The sequence below is a fragment of the Pongo pygmaeus genome, chromosome 8 (assembly GCF_028885625.2).
Source record: "Pongo pygmaeus isolate AG05252 chromosome 8, NHGRI_mPonPyg2-v2.0_pri, whole genome shotgun sequence".
In the NCBI taxonomy this organism is placed as follows: domain Eukaryota; kingdom Metazoa; phylum Chordata; class Mammalia; order Primates; family Hominidae; genus Pongo; species Pongo pygmaeus.
Window position 1 is genome coordinate 31969948 of NC_072381.2, and position 19480 is coordinate 31989427.

The 19480-nt window shown below is 35.5% G+C and overlaps 1 protein-coding gene across 18 annotated transcripts in view; it reads right to left on the reverse strand.

Annotated features, from left to right (window-relative positions):
- Positions 1-19480, reverse strand: part of ZNF438 (zinc finger protein 438) — a 188492-nt gene that overhangs the window by 68454 nt on the left and 100558 nt on the right. For 4 of the 18 annotated variants that reach the window (XM_063669733.1, XM_063669735.1, XM_063669732.1 and 1 more), the window contains 3 exons: positions 15994-16110; positions 2871-3016; positions 1438-1520 (listed from right to left, as the gene is read on the reverse strand). The exons of 1 other annotated variant lie outside the window; for it this stretch is intronic. In XM_063669733.1, the coding sequence (XP_063525803.1) occupies positions 1438-1520; positions 2871-3016; positions 15994-16077 (313 nt within the window). In that variant the 5' untranslated portion in view covers positions 16078-16110. Of the gene's footprint in view, positions 1-1437; positions 1521-2870; positions 3021-15993; positions 16111-19480 lie in introns of those variants that run through there. 13 more of the 18 variants (XM_063669736.1, XM_063669737.1, XM_054435307.2 and 10 more) reach the window with 7 other exon arrangements.

Below are 19480 nucleotides of genomic sequence, written 5' to 3' on the forward strand. Positions count from 1 at the left end.
GCGTTTTGTGTGTGTGAAGGGGGAAATTTTTAAAATTATAATTCAATCACTTAACTTCTTATAGGTTCATATTTTCTCTGTCTTCTTGACTCTGTTTTGGTAGTTTTTGTTTTTTAGGAATTTATCCATTTCATCTAAGTCACCAAATATTTTGGCATATAATTACCTTTTTAAAATTTCTGTAGAGTCAGTAGTGATATCCCCTCTTTCACTGCTGATTATTCTTTTACCCTGGTTAGTCTAGCCAAAGGTTCATCAATTTTGCTGATCTTTCGAACCAACTTTTGCTTTTATTGATTTTCTCTATTGTTTTTATTCTTTATTTCATTCATTTGCACTTTCATCTGTATTATTTTCTTCCTTCTGCTTGTTTAGGTTTAGTGTGCTCTTCTTTTTCTAGGTTCTTAAGGTGAAAAGTTGGGTTATCAATTTGAGATCTTTCTTTTTTTGAAAAAAATAAGGATTTATAGCTATAAATTTCTCTTTAAACACTGCTTTTTAAAGTTGCAGCCCATAAATTTTGGTATGTAGTGCTTTAGGTTAATTTATCTCAAGATATTTTCTATTTTCCCTTGTGATTTCTTCTTTGACTCTGATTATTTAGAAGTATATTATTTAATTTCCACATATCTGTGCATTTCCCAAATTAGGAGTATATCATTTAATTTCTACATATTTGTGCATTTCCCAAATTTCCTTTTGTTACTTATTTCTAATTGTATTCTATAGTGGTCAGAGAACATACTTTAGTATCATTTCAATCCTTTTTACATGTATTGAGGCTAATTTTATGTCTTAATACTCTATCCTGAAGAGTGTTCCGTATGCACTTGAATGTGTGTTCTGTTCTTTAAGTGGAGTATTCTACAGATGTCTGTTAGGTCTATGTGGCTTATAGTGTTGGATCTGGGAATGGAGCTCAAGCTATTCTGGCGTTCTCAAGAGGGTGCTTACCTTTTTAAGGGCTCACCATGCCATTTAATATCATCCTAATGGTAAGAGGTATGCACAGTAAGGTGCTCGCTTTGGATTTGCTCTTAAACACATCTATTCTGAAGAACTCCAAGGAAAGCAAGGTAGGAAATGAATGCAGCTGTCCTATCTTTCCTGATTAATTTCATATCTATCTCATGGGCATGTTTTAAATACATGACTACAATGTACTCTGCATATAAAAATATATACAAGTGCATGGTGAAAATAAATGATGTTATTTCAAACTACTAATACTGAAATTTAGTCTGCACAAGCACTTTCTGAAAGAAATATCATATGACTTGGTACAGAAGAAATATATTTTATGATTAAGAAACTTCTCTTACAAAATCTACTCTGTGAAGCAGTATCCATTGCAGTTGATTTAAGGTAGGCCTTTGTGAGGCAAATCTAGAAATTAAGAGCACTACATCAATATGCAAAAATTATTTAACAAAATACCTTTTACTGTTCTTGCATGAAGTTTGTGGTTAATTCCATCAAAATGTTCAGAAGATAAGATGTGCATACTTTCTTCAACACACCTAAAAAAAGAAAACTGGATTTACAAACTTTTAAGAGAAAACTACAAAACAGTATTATTAGCATATCATTAAGGCCACATCTATATTTTTTGAAAAAATAACAGTATTTAGGATCTTACACAAAAGTCATAAAGATATTTGCCTTATCAAACTGTGTAATATGAAAGTTTACCACTTTAGTAAAGTACTAAGATTTTTTAAATATATACATGAATATGACTTAAATACTATCTCTTGAATTATATGAAGTTACAAAACCAAAGAAATGCTTAACTTTTGTTTCTGATTATTATGTAATCATCTTTCAGTACCTTCACACATATTCTCCATAAGCTTCTACTATGGAATCATGGCCATTTTTACTTGGACAATAGGAAAATTACAGGACTTTCCAAATACATCAAAACTTTCTAATTGAATAAAACACAGAACTCCCGAGTCTCGACTGAGATTTTACCTTCTAAAATATAGAACCCAAAATCCAAAAATAGTGCCAGAAATAATAAATCTCAGGAAATAAAGTAAAAAACTTTAATTTTCTTTTCCTACTCACTTTTTCATCTTTATCCTGAACAGCTACCTTTGTATCATATGGCCTCTTGATGAAAGTAATAAAATCATTTTACTTTTTAATACTGCATGGTGAATCATTTTCAAACTTGTGAGGCACAGTAGTCATGACAGAAGGGTGCTTCCATCCCAAATTAATGACACTAACTATATGATCTAATTAAATCAGAAAAAGTTAAGTATGGCAAAGGTGTTTTAGAAGCAGCTGTGGCTTAAGCAGTCACATGGTAACCACCATGGAGCCTGAATCTAAAAATATTCTTTCAAGCTGGTATGCCATGCCTTGTTCCAGTTTTGAAGACCATATCACAAAATATCCACACAAGTAGGGTACATATAGTGATGCAAAGAGACTTCTGAGCTATCCTCATAACCAATGTAAAGGTCATGGCAGGTAAATGTATTCTTTTCACAGTTTGTCTAGCTAGATCTTCTTTCACATTTGTTCCTGAGGACTGAAGCTCCCTAGGTTCAACTGGGTACTTCTTGAAAGGCAAGCTCCTGAAGCTCTCTGCCCTTGTCCAGGACAGGCTGGCTGCACAAAGACTTCAGGTTTTCCTAGGGTGTTAGAGTACAATTACCTTGTGTACTTGGTAAAGGGGGAAGAAGATTCACCTGAGACTATAGGTGAAGGGAAGAGGAAAGACCATACTTAAAGTGATCACAGATTGAAGGAAGCAAGGAACCCTGGGAAAGATGGAGAACATAAGGGTCGATGACAGCAATAATGAATAGGTGCTTAGAAACAGAAAAGAGTACTATGTTTCAGCAAATGCTTACATTCCTATAGTCCTCCAGTCTGTGTCCAGAAGAATGTGGCAATGACAGAACATCTGTTCCTCCACTCCCAGGATGAGCTTCCTATAGCCATAGATGGACAACGAGGCAAAGATACAGTAGAAAAAAAAATGCGAACACTTCAAAACCTGACTGAAACAGAAAACAATCTAGTCAGTATGAAGAGAGTCTCAGCAGGGGCATGGCAGCATGAAGAACGGAGACACAATCTTGCAAAGGGGCAGAAAGCAACTTTATATGTTAGTATTGATATACCACACCTTTAGAGAACCAGCTTTAGACGAATCTTTATTTGTATATTGGCCAAAAAAAAAAAAGCCACCTATATTTAGAGAAACTCATCATCTTTTTACCTATGGTAAAAATAAAATATTTCTTAGTATGTTCTTTAGAATGTTTGTGTAAGCATTCTGTGGTTCCTAGGCCAATCTAAATTAATAGAGTTAACATTAAAGCTATCATATTCAATATATTTTTTTATGAAAAATTGAAACTAAAATTTCATATTTTCTGGAATAGAAAACATCCAGACGAGTCACTACAAAATGTATCAAAATCTTAGAATATGGTAGTTCAAGCAAACACATTTTCATAACTTAAAACATATGAAAAAGAAATACATATAATGTTTCATTTATGATTCACACTTCTCAGTTACATTAAATAAATCAAACTTTTAATTGGGTAAGGGAAAATCACTCTCTTGGCACATTAAAAAAATGGAGATCATTATAATTTCAAATGAGAACATCTATTTAGTAAGGTTTACAAAAAAATATAAAGCAAAAAATCCCTTGGCCAAATAAAATGTAGCCACAGTACCAGCAGAGTTGCAATATCTAGCGCTTTTCTCACCATTTATTTAGTGAATACCTGTGGGACACACACTCAGCAGCTTGCTTAGTGAGATAGGGGCCCTGTCCTTAAAAAGCCAGTTGAAGAGCCTTGCTGGTGAATAAACTGTTCTCTAAAATAAGTAAAATGTAAGATAACATGTGATGTGTCAGAAGACACTTTCAATAAAATAATTTAAATCACTACAGATGTTTGCTTTAAAAAAATGTGTTTAAAAATTTCCACAGAACATCTCATGCCTCCCGTCTCCTTCTCAGCTTTAATACTGACCTCACTCTCAGGAGAAACAGACACACACGATACAGAAACCACATTTAGAGCAGCCTAAGTCTCTGTGTCCTACAAATTCTCATCTCCTCCAACTCTGCAACTGCTCAGAAAAGGATGTTTGTGGTCAACTAGGAAACTCACTGCCCAGATTATTTTTGGAAACACAAGAGCCAGCCTCTTTGATGCCTGACACTAAACCTGCTCTCCTTAACTCCTCAAACCTTCAGTACTATTCTCCTCTTCATGCTCTCTCTAGATCATTTCACCTTCATTTTCCAAAGGAAACAGAAGTTATCTGATGGAAAGTCACTCTCCTTCCTGGTATCACATACAACCTACCAAAGTGGCTCCAGTCCTTCCTACTCCGGACTTGACACACCAAAGTGGTGCCCCTCCTCCTTCCAAAGGCCAGACCCTCTGCCTATGCCTAATCCCATTCTCTCCCGTTTTCCCAACAACATGAAAAAATTATTCCTTCTCTTGTTTATATAATCAACCTCTTCTTCTTACGCAGATCTTTTTGCACTGGTTTTTAAACAAACCCTAGTCTCTTCCTTTAAAATAACAGCAAAACAAAACCATTTGGCCCCACATCTCCCTCCAGCTATAGCTCACAGGCCTATCTAGACACTTCCTGCTTCAAATAAACTTCTCTACAGAGTTGCCTAAATGCTCTGACTTCATGCCTCATCTCCTATTCACTCCTCATATGTGCTTGAGCCCCACTACGCCACTCCTCCAAGACCCTTCTGTCAAAGTTGTCCACAGACACCATTCAGTCTTCATCTTACTGGACATGTTAGCAGTAAAACCACCATTGTTCATTATCTCCCTAACATCCCCTTTCTCTTATTTTATATCCATCAGAAGTCCCTGGTCTTTCCTTCTGCCTATATTGCCATCTTTGGCCACTGAATGCTGAAGAGCTTCAAGGTAAACATCATGTCTCACTTTATATTCTCTCCCTAGGATATCTCATCCATTTCAAAGAGATGTAAATAAAAATGAACATTTTTGTTCTGTACTTTTAATCTCTAGTCCAGACCCCTTCTATGAGCTCCACACCTACATATCTGTAGGTCCATATCTGTCTACACAGACAGCATACAGAATGATAAGGTGCATGGGCTCTGGAGGTGAACTACATAGATTCAAATCCTGTTTCTTCCACTTACTGTCTGACATTGGACAAGTCTCTCAACATTTCTGTGTTTCCATGTCCTCAGCTTAAAAAATGCTGTCATAACTGTAAATGCTCAAAAATATTGACTATTATCATTATTACTATTTGACCTTTCCTCTTGTGTGTCTCAAAGCCATCTGAAATGTTCTACCTCTGAAATGCATGATGTTCCCAAAATGTGATCTGCTGCTGGAATTCCCTCACTGTCTAAATGCTATAATCAGAAATCTAGTAGTTATTTTTAATATAGTTCTCTTTCCTCTCCCATTTCTAATACAACATATCTGTTGGGATTTAAGGATTAAATCTGTTATCTTTTCTATAACTGCACCACTATAACTTTACCCCAAGGTCCATCCTCTCCAGTGTACCCCACTAAAATGGCCTGTAACCAGTCAAGACACTTCCACCCTTTACCCCAAAGCACCATCCACGCTGCAGCCAAAAGGATCTTTACAGATTGCAAATCTGGTCAACTTCATGCTTAAAACCTTGTATTTGTTTCTCCTTAGTCTTAGAATAAGCACTGATCTTTATTAAATATGACCTAAAAAGCCCTATAAGGTCTGAACTCCGCCTCCCTCTCCAGTCTAATTTCATACCATATATTCCCTTGGTTCTCTGAGCCCATTCTCCACTTGGCTTGATTCCAATTCTTCCTGCTTGCTTTGCTCCTTCCCACCACAGGGTCTTTGCCCATGCCCTTTCTTTCCTCTGTTTGAAAGGCTATTTCTTCCTCCTATTCTCCTAGTTGACTCTTATTCATCCATCAGATTTTTGCTTAAACGTATCCTCCTTAGGGAAGCCTTCTCCGGCCTCCCACATGAAGCCAAATACTTTTATTCTTGGTACTCATCACCTTACCCCTTTCTTTCAGGGCAGAGAAAGAGTACGTGAATTTAGGGAGGAAGGAGGAAAGAAGTATCTTAATCAGCCTAGAAATTAAGACACTTAATCATTTAGTTGAAAAAGCAAACAGGCACAAGGGGAAGAAGAATTACTTAGGTAACAGGTTATATGAAGAGAGTTATGTGGGTAATCACAGGCTGTAAAAGGAAAGAAAAAACTAAATAGCAAATCTGCTGGAATAAGAACAAGGAACTTCTCTTGTATCTCCAACCTCACAGTTTTTATTAAAATGAGTTAGGGAATAGAATGTTCCCACTGGAACTATATGTTCAGTATACAGGTGATGATTCATTCAGTCTTAGCATATTAAGCCATAGACAAATCCAATCCAAATGACTAAAATGACAAAAAATATGTAATTTTAATAGGTTAATTTCAACAATGTCCTAAACACCTTTTAAACTGATATTTTGCATTATTGCTTCACATTTTATGTGTGCGTATAAACTAAAAATCAAAATTGATTTTAATGGAATACCACTTAGTAATCAAAATGAACAAGTTATTAATAAACACAAGTTGGATGAATCTCAAGGAAATAATATTAATCTCGAGATAATCTCAAGAGAATGAAAAAGTTAAATTTAAAAAAGTTAAATCAAAAAAGTTAAATCTAAGGATCCATTTAAATAACATTATTAAAATGGAAAAATTATGGAAATAGGGGACAGATTAGTGGTTGCCAGGGGTTAGGGACAGGGGTGGGAAGTGGGAAGGTAGATGAGTGTGATTATAAAAGGCCAACATGATGGAATCTTTGTGATGGAAATGTTCATCTTGACTGTAGTAGATACAAGAAGCTACACATCTGATAAGAATTAGATAGAACTAAATAAATACACACACAAATGAGGTCGAGAAAAACTAGGAAAATCTGAATAAGATCTAGAATGCATCAGTGTTAATATCCTGGATGTTACCACTGGGAGGATTGTGTAAGCGGTGCATGGAACATATATTATCTCCTGTAACTGCATGCAAATTTACAATTATCCCAAACTTAAAAGTATCATTAAAAAACAGCTTTAAAGTGGTTTCACAACACTTCTCAAAGACACTGGATTATATATACTTGACTACAGAATTCCAATTTTTTAAAAGGAGGCTTCCTCCAGTTTCTTCATGTTCTACCTTTGTTGCTGTCAGCCCATGAAGAAAGGGAGATTTAGGTAGACAGAAAGAAATGTCCTGAGGTTGTAATGAACACAATAAAAAAAATCAATATTTTTAAAAAGTAGATCTTAAAATGTACTTGAAAGTTTGAAATCATAATGACATAAACAACTATTTATGACCTAAGAAAAACTGCCTACTTTGGTACTTTGAAGTATTAAAAAAAATCACATAGAATTAAATTACAAAGCTCAAAACTTGTTTATGCAGCTGGTCTTTTTTTAAAATCAAGGAACTTTAAACCTACAATTCTAATAGGCTTACTGGTGACACCCCAATCCTTTGAAAAATAAATGAAATATCATAAATCATTTGAAAGTTTTTAAGTTTAGATTTTTATCATTAGTCAGACTCTTTAAAAATAAAAAAGCAATATGAAAGGATAGGATCTTGCTTTGTGCCCTATAAAGTTTAAGATAGAAAATAAATCATACCATTAAATGTCATTTAGAACCTTAACTTCAATACTTAGGATGAAATTGGCATAATATTCATGGTCATTCCTATGAGAGTTCATGCAAGTCGAGTAGCTTTTCTTACAAAATATTGCAGAACTCTGGCACTTCCTGTGATAAATGAAGCAATAAGGCTTTGGAATTGCAATTGTGTATATTTAAGTACTTCATATAAGCAACCAGACTGTCATCTTGCTGGATATCTAGCACTATGAATTTATTATTTGTTATCCAAAGGAATGTTTGAATACTTACAAAGAGTAAAGGGTTGGGGTAAGCCCTTAACATTTAAAGCTACAAATGTAGGACTATATTGCAGCCACAGTGTCCAACCTTAATTTTCTTGGCAAGTTAATTTAATGAAAAATATTCACAGATTTTTCAGGAAATGTAGAGATGAAAAAATCTATAAATATCTTGAAAATGTTTAGGATTCAACATAACCATTAAGATCTAGATATTAGCCACAGCATCCTGAGAATTTTTATCACAGTGAAGTTGCAAGAAAATATATTATGGGAGACATTCTCCATGACCTGGTTTTAAGGTAAATTCATTGATGGATCAATAATCAGCTCAACTCATAAAAATGTGCTTTGAGAAGTCAGCTGAACCAGCATTAGTGGAAGGAGGTCAAAGCCGGGCCCTCTCAGTTATCTGGCCCATCCTATTTTAAAAGAATTCTATCGAAGGAGATTCATTCCAAAGGCCAAAAAAATTACTTCTGCCTTTTCTGATGGTTTCATTTACCCATCACATAAATGAAAATCCATAATTTTCTTTCCCTTCTTGAAGCAATAATGGCGGAACTTCTGAGAAACAGTCTCAGAAGATGTATACTGTACCAATATAAATCCCAATCATTTTAGATTTCAGTAGTTCTTCTAATTCACTTTTAAGATACAGCCACCAAAACTGTGGCTTCCAAATAAGGCCACTAATGTCACATCCATATCAAGCTGTACAGGCAATTGATAAACACTTGAATGACTGAATTAGTGACAGTGGAAAGCCTACTTCTCATATTTTGCATATCATATTTTGTTAATGAAGTAGCCTTAAAGATTATTTAAGTGTACCTCTAATTTCTCAAGAAATTAAATACTGAATACAAACCAAATAGTATTTTCAACATATGTGCAAGTTATACAGAATAGTAAAATGAACACCTGTTTTCCCACTAGCCACTTTAGAGAATACATTACTTATAACTTTGAAGTCCCTTTTATGGCCTTTCCCATTCCAATTCCAATCCTTTTTCCCATGCCTTCTCCCCAGCTATCCTTTTTTGTTGTTGTTGTTTTTGCTTTCCTTTATAGTGTTACCATATATATCCCTAATAAATATCTTGCTTAATTTTGCAAAATTTTGGATGGAGTTATGTTGGCTGGAATCATATTGGAAGTATTCTTAAGTTTCTTGGTTTTATTCTGTTCATGAGACTTATCCATGATGATATGTTTGAATGTGGCACAATTTGTGTCTTTTATTGATGGATATCTGAGTTGTTTCCAGTTTTCTGGAACATATTATGTATTTCTCTATGTAGATTACCAAGAGTTTCTATGCCTCCGAGTGGAGTTGCTTAGTTGATATATGCACAACTTATTAGTTAATGCAAATGTATTATACGGTTGATTCAATTTGTATAACCACTAGCAGGGCAAGATAAGTTCAGGATGCTCCAACATTTTTGCCAATCTAATGGACATAAAAAAGTACTTCCTTGTGATTTTTTAAAGCTCTTTTTTATTTCTTGAGGCAAAATTTATATAAATGAAATGCACCAATCTTAAGTGTACCATTCCGTAAGTTTTTTACAAATACATATACCTTGTAACCCAAATCATTACCACTACCCAAAGTTTGTTCCTTCAAAATCCTTCCCAGTCAGTTCCTGCCCCATCCCCTAGAAGCAATGACTTTTCTCATCCTTTTCCCTCACAGATAATTTGCCAGTGTTTCATTTTATGAATAACCACAGTCTGTTTATCCATTCTCTTACTGATGGAAACCTGGGCTATTCCAGTTTCTGGCTAGTATGAATGAAGCTATATTATGTACATATATTATGTATGTACTTCTCATAAGAATCTTTTTGGTGGATTTTTATTTTCATTTCTCTTAGGCAAATATCTAGGAGAACTGCTGAATCATTGGGTAAGTGTATTTAACTTTGTAAGAAACTGCCAGATCTTTTTCCTAAAGTGGTTGTACCATTTAACCCTCTTACCTAATGTATAAGAATGCCAGTTGCTCTAGATCCTATCTAATTTTAGACAGTATGGTGGGTTTCTCATTCTCATTTTAACCTGCATTTCCCAGATGACAAATGACGTTGATCACATGCTTACTGACCATTTGAATAACTTCCGTTGTGCAGTGTCTGTGTTACAAAGTGTCTTTTCAAATCATTTGTTCCCTATTCCTCCTTTTTAGTTTCTGGTTGTTTGGCCTTTTGTTATGGAGCTGTATAAATTAGCTATATATTCCTTTGACAAATATACATTTTACAAATATTTTTCTCAGTCTGTGGCTTGTTTTTTGTTTTCTTAGTGGTATCTTTTGATAAACACAAGTTTGGTTTTTTCAATGAAGTCTGTTCTTTAAAGCTTTTCTCTTACAGTGACTGCTTTCTACATCCTAAGAAATCTTTGCCTATCCCCAAGTCATAAAGATATTCTCTGGTGTTTTCTTAAATTCTTATGGCTTTAGCTTTTTATATTTAGTAGTATGATTCATCTCAAATAGATTTATATGCATGATGCGAGACAGAAATTGAGATTTATATTTTTGCTTGTGGATATCTAGTTGACCCAGCACCATTTACTGCAAAACTTTCCTTTCCCTACTTGGTTGCTTTGGATTTGTTTGAAATCAAAGGACTATATAAGTGGGTCTATGGTCTCTGTTCAATTGCATTAATTTATTAGTTTATCCTTATGGCAGCACCATGCTATCTTGATTACTGCAGCTTTATAGTTATGGTGCAAAGTCAAGTCTTCCAGCTATGTTTTTAAGATTTGTCAGATTTTCTCAGTCTTTTACATTTCCATGTAACTTTTAGAATTAGCTTGCTAATTTTACAAAAAGGCCCGTGGATTTATGCTAGGGATTATGTTGAATCTACAGATCAATTTTGAGGGAAATGTCATTTAATTGAGTTTTCCAACCATATGGCATCTCTCTTCATTTATTTCTATATTTAATTTTTCTCAGTAGAGTTTTGTTGTTCTTATAGATTTTGCATGTATTTTGTTGAATTTATTCCTAAATGTTCTACTTTTATTAGAAATAGGAAATAGGTTCTATTAATGATCATCTCAATTTAAAAATATTCATTTCTCAGGGTGCCTCCATCACATTTTCACTCCTTGGAAACATTAAAAACATCAAAATCGTGAGAAAGTTTCTTTAATATTAAATAGTACATACTATATTCTGTATAGTAAACAAGACAAGAATTTCTAAAAATGAATGGAGACTCTACAAGTTGGCAGTAAAATAAAGAAATGGACTAAAGTCTAACAATACACATGCTGGAAATCGGGCTGGGGAATTTTTATAATCCACATTCATATTAAGTAGATTATCTGATGGGGAAGAAGGGTGTCAGACATACCATTACCTCAGTCTGCAGTTGCACTGATCTTTTAGGTATGGGACTTTTGTTACTTAACTACTCCAAAGCTTTTTTGACATCTGGCCCACACAGTCATGAGCACAGGTTTCAAGGAGAGAAGAGCAGAAGTATTTAGCTTTGATTTTGAGCAGATATAGTTTAAGCTCTTAGATAAAATTTAAGCTCTTTGTCTTCTGCTAAAGACAGAACTGTATCCAGAGACTCTGAGGATTCTCGCTTGGCCTTCTTTCATTTGCGACGTGTTATAATAGTAGTTTCACATTGTCCACTTTACTGTGGCTCCTTTTCTTCCTTCTATGGGTTTTCCTGGAACTACTAATTTGATTTTCCATATCTTCGCTATCTGATTCTTCAGACCTCTGTATGTACGAGGATCTAAGAGTGAATTAATCAAATTTCCCATTATTACCACTGAGATCCTAAAAGACATTCCCTTCATCTTTGGCCTTGCTGGCTTCTTCTTTTGCTTCCCCTTTAAAGTCTTTTCTCCATATGCTTTGTCTTAACTTTTTTCCTCTACTCTTCTTTGTCAAATTTTTCCACTTCCTGAAGCCTTTCTTTTGATTTTTCAAGGTTTATGCCACTACAATCCCCTTCCTTCGCATCCTTTAAGATGCATTTCTGCATCGCTGGCCAGCGCTGAACCTACTTCCCTTCATCAGTAAGAATTATTTTCTTATTCAGGTAAAATTTCTCATTTCTTTTGCGTGTGATTTTGGTCACTTTTTTCTTGTCAATGGATTTAGACAATTTTTTATTTTATATTTACTTATTTATTTATTTAGAGACAGAGTCTCGCTTTGTTGCTCAGGCTGGAGTGCAGGGGCAAGATATCGGATCACCACAACCTCCACCTCCCAGGTTCAAGCGATTCTCCTGCCTCAGCCTCTGGAGTAGCTAGTACTAAAGGCACATGCCACCATGCCCAGCTAATTTTTGTATTTGTTTTAAAGGTGTGAGCCACCGCGCCTGGCTGACAAATTTTTATTTTACAATGAATTCTCTTCAAGATCCAACCAACCGAAGCACACAGTACTATTTCTCCTTAAAGAAATCAGCATCTGGGCCACCTTCAGCCTCCTCATCTGTGTTCATGAACTTTATAGAAATGTCCTTGGTTTTCTGTGCCTCATCAGTATTAGGGGCAGACTGAGTTTGAGGCTCCTCTGTTTTCAACACTTTCTCTTCCATTTTCTGTCTCATCTATCTCTTTCCTTCTCCTCCTCTCTCTCTTCATTACTAACACCATTGGCCAGCGTGTACTCTTGTCTCTCCTGCTTCTGGTCTCTTTCCAACTGACTGAAGGATGAACAACATATTGTTATTGAAACAGGCTCTAAATTCTTCCATGTAGTCATTGGTGAGAGATAAGAGCTGTATTCTCATTAACAACTCTTTGGTCAGTTGCTTCTATATTTTCTGCAGAGACCTTATCCAAAGTGTCACAGCAAGACAAAGAGACACAGCATGTTCAGGTAGAGGTAACTTGTTCAAATCAAATACTTACCAGATACACTAATGTACATAGGAAATGAAACACCTTTGAGGTCTTCCTTTTAATGGTTGATCTTGGGCTAAAAACGACTCTGGTATTTTATGGATGCCCCTAAGTTTTTCTGGATTAATTTTTCCTTCTTTCGTAGGTAATCTCTTTTTGAGAGGTAGCTACACCATCCTTTTTTTCTTCTGAGAGAAGTAAAATTAATACAGCTTCACTATCCTCATTTTACTTGGCAGTTTGATCTGCTCTGGGAATATGAGTTGGCATCCTCTGGGCAACTGAACTAAGGAACCCAATTCATGACCTGGGTATCCTGCACCCTGGCTGCAAGATCAGTAATAAAGAGCACTGCAGCTCTCTTACAGACAAACTTATCACAGACTTCATTTTTCTCATCTGCTGCTGTCAACCATAGAGGTCAAGAACAGAAATAGCAGAGTGTAGCCAGCAGAAAACTTGGTTTAGACACTGCAACTCTTTACCACTGAAGAAAAACATAATACTCTTTTTCAGATGGCTTCTCAAAAACGAATATATGACATATTTTACTACAGTTCACAATCTATGTAGTTTTGTTCAAAGTGGCAGGGGTGTTATATTTCACTTTTGTCACCAACCCAAATATATTCAGGGTTTTTCTAACTCAAGCATATAAGATCTTTTACAGATTTAATTTGTTTTACCTAGAAAGGGGCAAAGTTAATGTTTCTTGGGAAGATTTTTGGTAACAGCATTCGTGGTATCAAGCGAACACCATGCCCAAGATTCTATTTACTTCATCAATGAACTAACCTTTGGAGATGGGTATCGTGATAACTTAATGCTTTATCTTTGTGCTGAAGAAGTTGAAACTGTATGCAAACAAGTGTATTTATGTGGTTGATTAGCAGCTTCAAGTACATCTTTACCTTTCAACGTCAAGTAAAAAAGATCTGTCCTCCAGTGTTGCCTCAATAAAGGCTCAAATAAATCATTTTTATATGATTTTAAATTTAAAGCTATTTGCCTATTGACTTATAGTTGAAGGACTATTTGGATAGATATAAAAAATCTGTAAGTTACCTATCCTTTTCTTAAAAGTCTTTCCCAATATATTTTTTTCATCAACATTTTATGTTCAGAAATGAGAAAAAAAGTTGTATAGCCTTTCCAAAAGGCAACTTGCTAATTATAATCATGAAAAAATAGATTCAGCCTAAATGTCCAACATCCAGAATGGTTATAGAATTCATGTTACAGTTGTGAAATAAACAATTCTGATGTCATTAAAAAAAAAAAAAGTCTTTTAAGTATGGCCTATTTTCTTGCACTGAATGAAATCTGAGGCCAACATAATTTTCTCCTTTATAAATATCTGGACCTGTTTTTCTGGCTCCCTCCCAAAATTTTATCTCTGAGGTCCAGCAACTTTACTAGAGCCAGGCACACAGTGTCCTTTCAATGTTTAGATTCAAGTTGTTACTTATTTGAGAAAAGTTTATGTTCTAAACGCTGGTTTTCTTTCATTAAGTCTGGACTTTTTGTTGGGTCTACGATTATGCGTATGATGGATCTACTCGGCCTGTCATCTATACCCATGGTCTTGAAACTGAGGAACATCTGAGGCTGCTCTAATGCTTCTTAAGAGGTATGTAGGCCTAGATAGTTTTAAGGCAATCTATTTCCAGGTCCTCAACTCTCATTTTTCCCAATACCGATCTTTCTGAGAGTGTATTGGCAGCTAAGGCATCATGCGGCCTCTCTTCTCACTTCACAAAAGAAATGCATACCTCCTGGGATGTAAAAACCTCCAGGGTTCCAAAAACGGGGAAAAATTATAACAATGCTATCTATGAAACCTCCTTTAATCAAAGCACTACAGTAAGGCCTTGTTCTTTCCATGTCTCATACAGATTTTATTAAGAAATGGAGTACTTGGCCCATATTATTATATAAATTAAGTATATTGTAGAATGAAGCAGTTCCACAATACACAGTGAGGACATTTTACTTATAGGGATTACCTCTTCTATACTCTTATTAGTGTTAAAGACGTATCTCTCTGGAGACTTTAGTAAGCGCAAAGCAAAGAAACACTGAAGGCAGCAGTACCTTACTGTATCCAGGCAACACATGGTAAGGCTCTGTGCCTTATCTACTTAATCTATATTAGAATTAGAATTCAGCCATGTGATGGTTGTCATGGAGGCATATATTAACATATTTATTTGAGATGAAAAATCAAGTGGGACTTTTACTGACAGAAGGATGTCTGATTTAAAAGATAAGTTTGAAAATAAATACTAGCTTTGTCAATTAGATTAAATGGCAACCATTTTCCCTAAATTGAGTGATCTACCTTTATAGCTGCAAGGTTTTGATAAAAACATATTTGAGGCATAAATTAAGAAAAACCATTGTCAGCCAGGAGCGGTGGCTCACGCCTGTAATCCCAGCACTTTGGGAGGCCGAGGCGGGCAGATCACCTGAGGTCAGGAGTTTGAGACCAGCCTGGCCAACACAGTGAAACCCCTTCTCTAGTAAAAATACCTCCGGGAATGGTGGAGGATGCCTATAATCCTAGCTACTTGGGAGTCTGAGGCAGGAGGATCACTTGAACCAGAAAGGCAGAGGTTGCAGTGTGCCAAGATTATGCCACTGCACTCTAGCCTGGGCAACAAGAGAGAAACTTCATCTCAAAAAAAGAAAAACCATTGTCTAAAAATTGTACATTGCCAAGTATACAATGGAATTAATAATATTTTAAACTACTCTTTCTAAGTATGTTAGGTTAAACAGGGTGCCCCTAAGTAAAAGAATAGTAAGTGTAACGGTCATTTGATAAGTCTTAGTTAAGCCTTTTTGACAAATTTTCCCAAACTGAGAAAGTGATAGCACATCCCTCTCCAAGTTAAGTGATTTCCAGTCCTTTGTTTTCTACAAATGATGGTGTAATTGAGTTGTCAGTAGAAACATTATTAAATAATCTGTAGATCACATTATGATTTCTGGCATGTAACTCAGCAGGATGAGCAAAGTCAGTAAGTGATGCAGTGTTTCTGTCATATTGTAAACACTGACATTTTAAAGCTCAGGTGTTATGTCACTCTTTTAAATGTATATTTGACTTTGCTCACCTCTCTCATGTCTAATTTCCATGACTTCACTGTTTTTCCTGTATCATCTTTTTCTCCAATGTTGTTTTCATTTGACAGTTTCATTTTCTTCTTCAATTTCTTCCCCGAGCTCTGCTTCTAAATGCATAATTTTAGATTTTATAATTAAACTATAATTACTAACATAACATTTTAACTTTTCCCATTTTGTGTATGATGAGGTAAGAATCCACTTTCCATCTTTTTCTTATGGACACTCTATTGCCTCAGCACCATATACTGAAAGCTGTACACACCCTTTCCCCCAATGATCTTCAACACCTGTTTTGTCATGAATCATGCTTCCACATATAGGTGGATCTGTTTGTAAATTTTCTATTATTTTCATCTGCCAATTTGTATATTCTCATACCATATGCTGGCTTAACTACTATGGTTTTATATTGTCATTATATAAAGGCAGCAAAAGCACTTCCTCGATAGGAGGAAAAACACCTTCTTTAGGAATCTGTATGTGATTTTGGGATGATTGTTCTTCCATTTAAGTTCAGAATTACAATGTCAAGTATCATCCAAATAATAATATTAATAGTAATCATACAATCTCAAAATCTGTTAGGGATTTGATTCTATGTGCAATGAGAGAGAATTAACATCTTTGCAACATTAAATCTTCTAATCCATTAATGTCTTTCAATAAAAGTTTGTAACTTCTCAATAAAGGACTTAGACATTACTTGTTAAATTTCTACAAAAGTTATTTGTAGTATGTTGCTATGTAAATTATATCTTTTAAAAATTACATTTCTACAGTAACTTTACTGTGGAAAAATCTTGCAGATACCATCTTAACCAACTGATCAAGGTTAACATGACCAGTAACAAGTCATATTGTTACTGAAACACCAGAGGTTTGGTCTAGGTCCTGCTGTTGCACTGCACAGAAAGCCAATGACTGAGACGATGAGTGTTGCCAAGGAAGAAGGCTTTAATCAGGTGCTGCAGCCGAGGAGATGGGAGCTCAGTCTAAAATCCATCTCCCTGACTGACTAAAACTAGGGGCTTACATACCAAGGAAGAAATGTAACAATGTGTGAGAAAATAGGAACTCTGGAGAGACAAAGAGGCAATCATGATGAATGAGGGGTCCGGCATTTCCTTGTTTGGATGTGGTGATCTGGTGAGATTCAGTTCTTTGATACTTATTTTGAGAGGCCTGAAGGTCATTTCCTGAGAAAGGAACTCAGATAAAACAAATATAAGTTTCCAGCTTTAAGACCAGAATGGTCAATTTCTGTTTATCCAAAAAACTATCTATGGGATAATTGGGTGGGTTTCAATATTGATAACATTTACTGCCTGATATGATGTGATATAATAATGAGAAAACACCAAACTCAAATTGATATCCTTTCTACAAAAGACCTGACCACTATTCTTCAAAAGTATCAAATCCCTGAAAGACAAGAAAAGATCAAGAAACTGCCTTAAACTGGTTAAGAGATATGGCTATTGAATGCAGTGTGGTATCCAGGGTTAGATCCTGCAATGAAAAGAAAGTATCAGTAGAAAAACTGGAAAAATCAAAATAAAAGCTGTAGTTTAGTTAATATTAGTATATAAATGTTAATTTCTTAGTTTTCATAAATATACTACGGCTATGTAGGATGGTAATTATTTCAAAATAAAGTGGTTTTTAAATTTTCTGTTTTGTTGTTGCTGCTCGTCTATAGAAATGCAATTGGCTTCCCTATATTGACTTTACATTTAAAAACTTTGCTAAACTCTCTAATTTTAAGAATTTAGCTGTCGAGTCGTAGGAGCTTTCTATATAGACAATTAAGTCATTTGCCAATAATGACAGTGTTTTTCTCCTTTTCCATTCCTACATCTTTTCTTGCAGTTGTCCCCCACCCCTCACCCCCGACCCTGACTTACTCTGCTGGCTAGGATCTCTGACACAATATTGAACAGAAATGGTGATACTGGGCAGCTTTGCCTTTTAAGAGTTAGATTGTATCTGTTGATGCCCAGAACTTTAATTTCACAGAATAATCTGGGGAAGATTACTTGCTTTTGCTTTGAACATTTCTACCACAGAGATAACAATACTATTTTTTAAAGTTTCAAATACTGAAAATGTTTATCCAGAAAGTATAAAAGAATGTATAATACAAAGACAAAGAAGTAACATGAAGACAAAAAAGAGATGCAATATAGTATTATGTTATTAAAACAAAATAAAAGTTATCGCATTAACCTGTCCAAACTTTGCTATCCCCTTCACAGTGCGGGAACTGTTACTGGGAAGTGATTGCCCAATGATTCACTGCCCAAGTGAATCACTTGGAAAGTGATTACCCTTTCCAAGCCTTTCCAACCTTGTATCAGATGTGGCCTTGTAGTTCTCCCCAGTAGAATGTCAGTGAGAATGACTGAATGCCAACTTCCAGGTTAAGGTTCCTCAGAAGCAGCAGGTAAGGTATGTTCATGCTCTCTTTCCCCAGCTGCTAGAGGACTCCAACGCCCACATTATGGAAGGTCACCAAATGATCAAGAGTGCCTTCAATGCACTGCTTCATTAGCAATAAATGCACTTTAACTGGATTTAGCTATTATACAATTTGGGTACCTTTATCATAATAGCTGGCTTTCCCTAATACAAGAAAAATGATATTTTTGAGGGGGATGCTGACTTTAACAAAACTAAAACATATGGTGACTGCTTAGCAGCCAAACGGCAGGAGATGAAGAAACTGAGAAAAGGATAGAAAGGTACTTATGTCACACAGTCATAAAACACTTACTAAAAATACTGCTTGCCAAAACTAATCTTTGGTGACTGAAGTGAAAAAGTGGTTGCCTCCAGAGGTTTAAAGTAGGCAATTAACTAGAAATGGACATCCATCTTGAGCAATGGAAATGTTTGATATCATATTTTGGGTAGTAGTTACACGGATGTACATAATTGTCAAAACTCGCTGAACTCAACACTTAAGAGCTATGAGTTTACTATATGTAAGTTATAGCTCAATTTTTAAAAATGTCTGATACAACTTCAAAAGCAGAACAAGTGTCTACCAAGCCCATGTCTATGGAGAAAACAGATGGAACAATATTAGAATAACAAAGTACAGCCAGGCACAGTGGCTCACATCTGTAATCCCAGCACTTTGGGAGGCCGAGGCGAGTGGATCACAAAGTCAGGAGTTCCAGACCAGCCTGGCCAATATGGTGAAACCCCGTCTCTACTAAAAATACAAAAATTAGCCGGGCATGGTAGCGGGTGCCTGTAGTTCCAGCTACTGGGGAGGCTGAGACAGGAGAATCACCTGAACCCAGAAGGCAGAGGTTGCAGTGAGCCAAGATTGTGCCACTACACTCCAGCCTGAGCGACAGAGTGAAAAAAAAAAAAAAAAAAAGAACAACAAAGTACTACTTGTTGCACTTATCAAAGATTATAAATAAGAAATGTGCACAGGCAAGCACTGACAGATTTGAGAGCAGA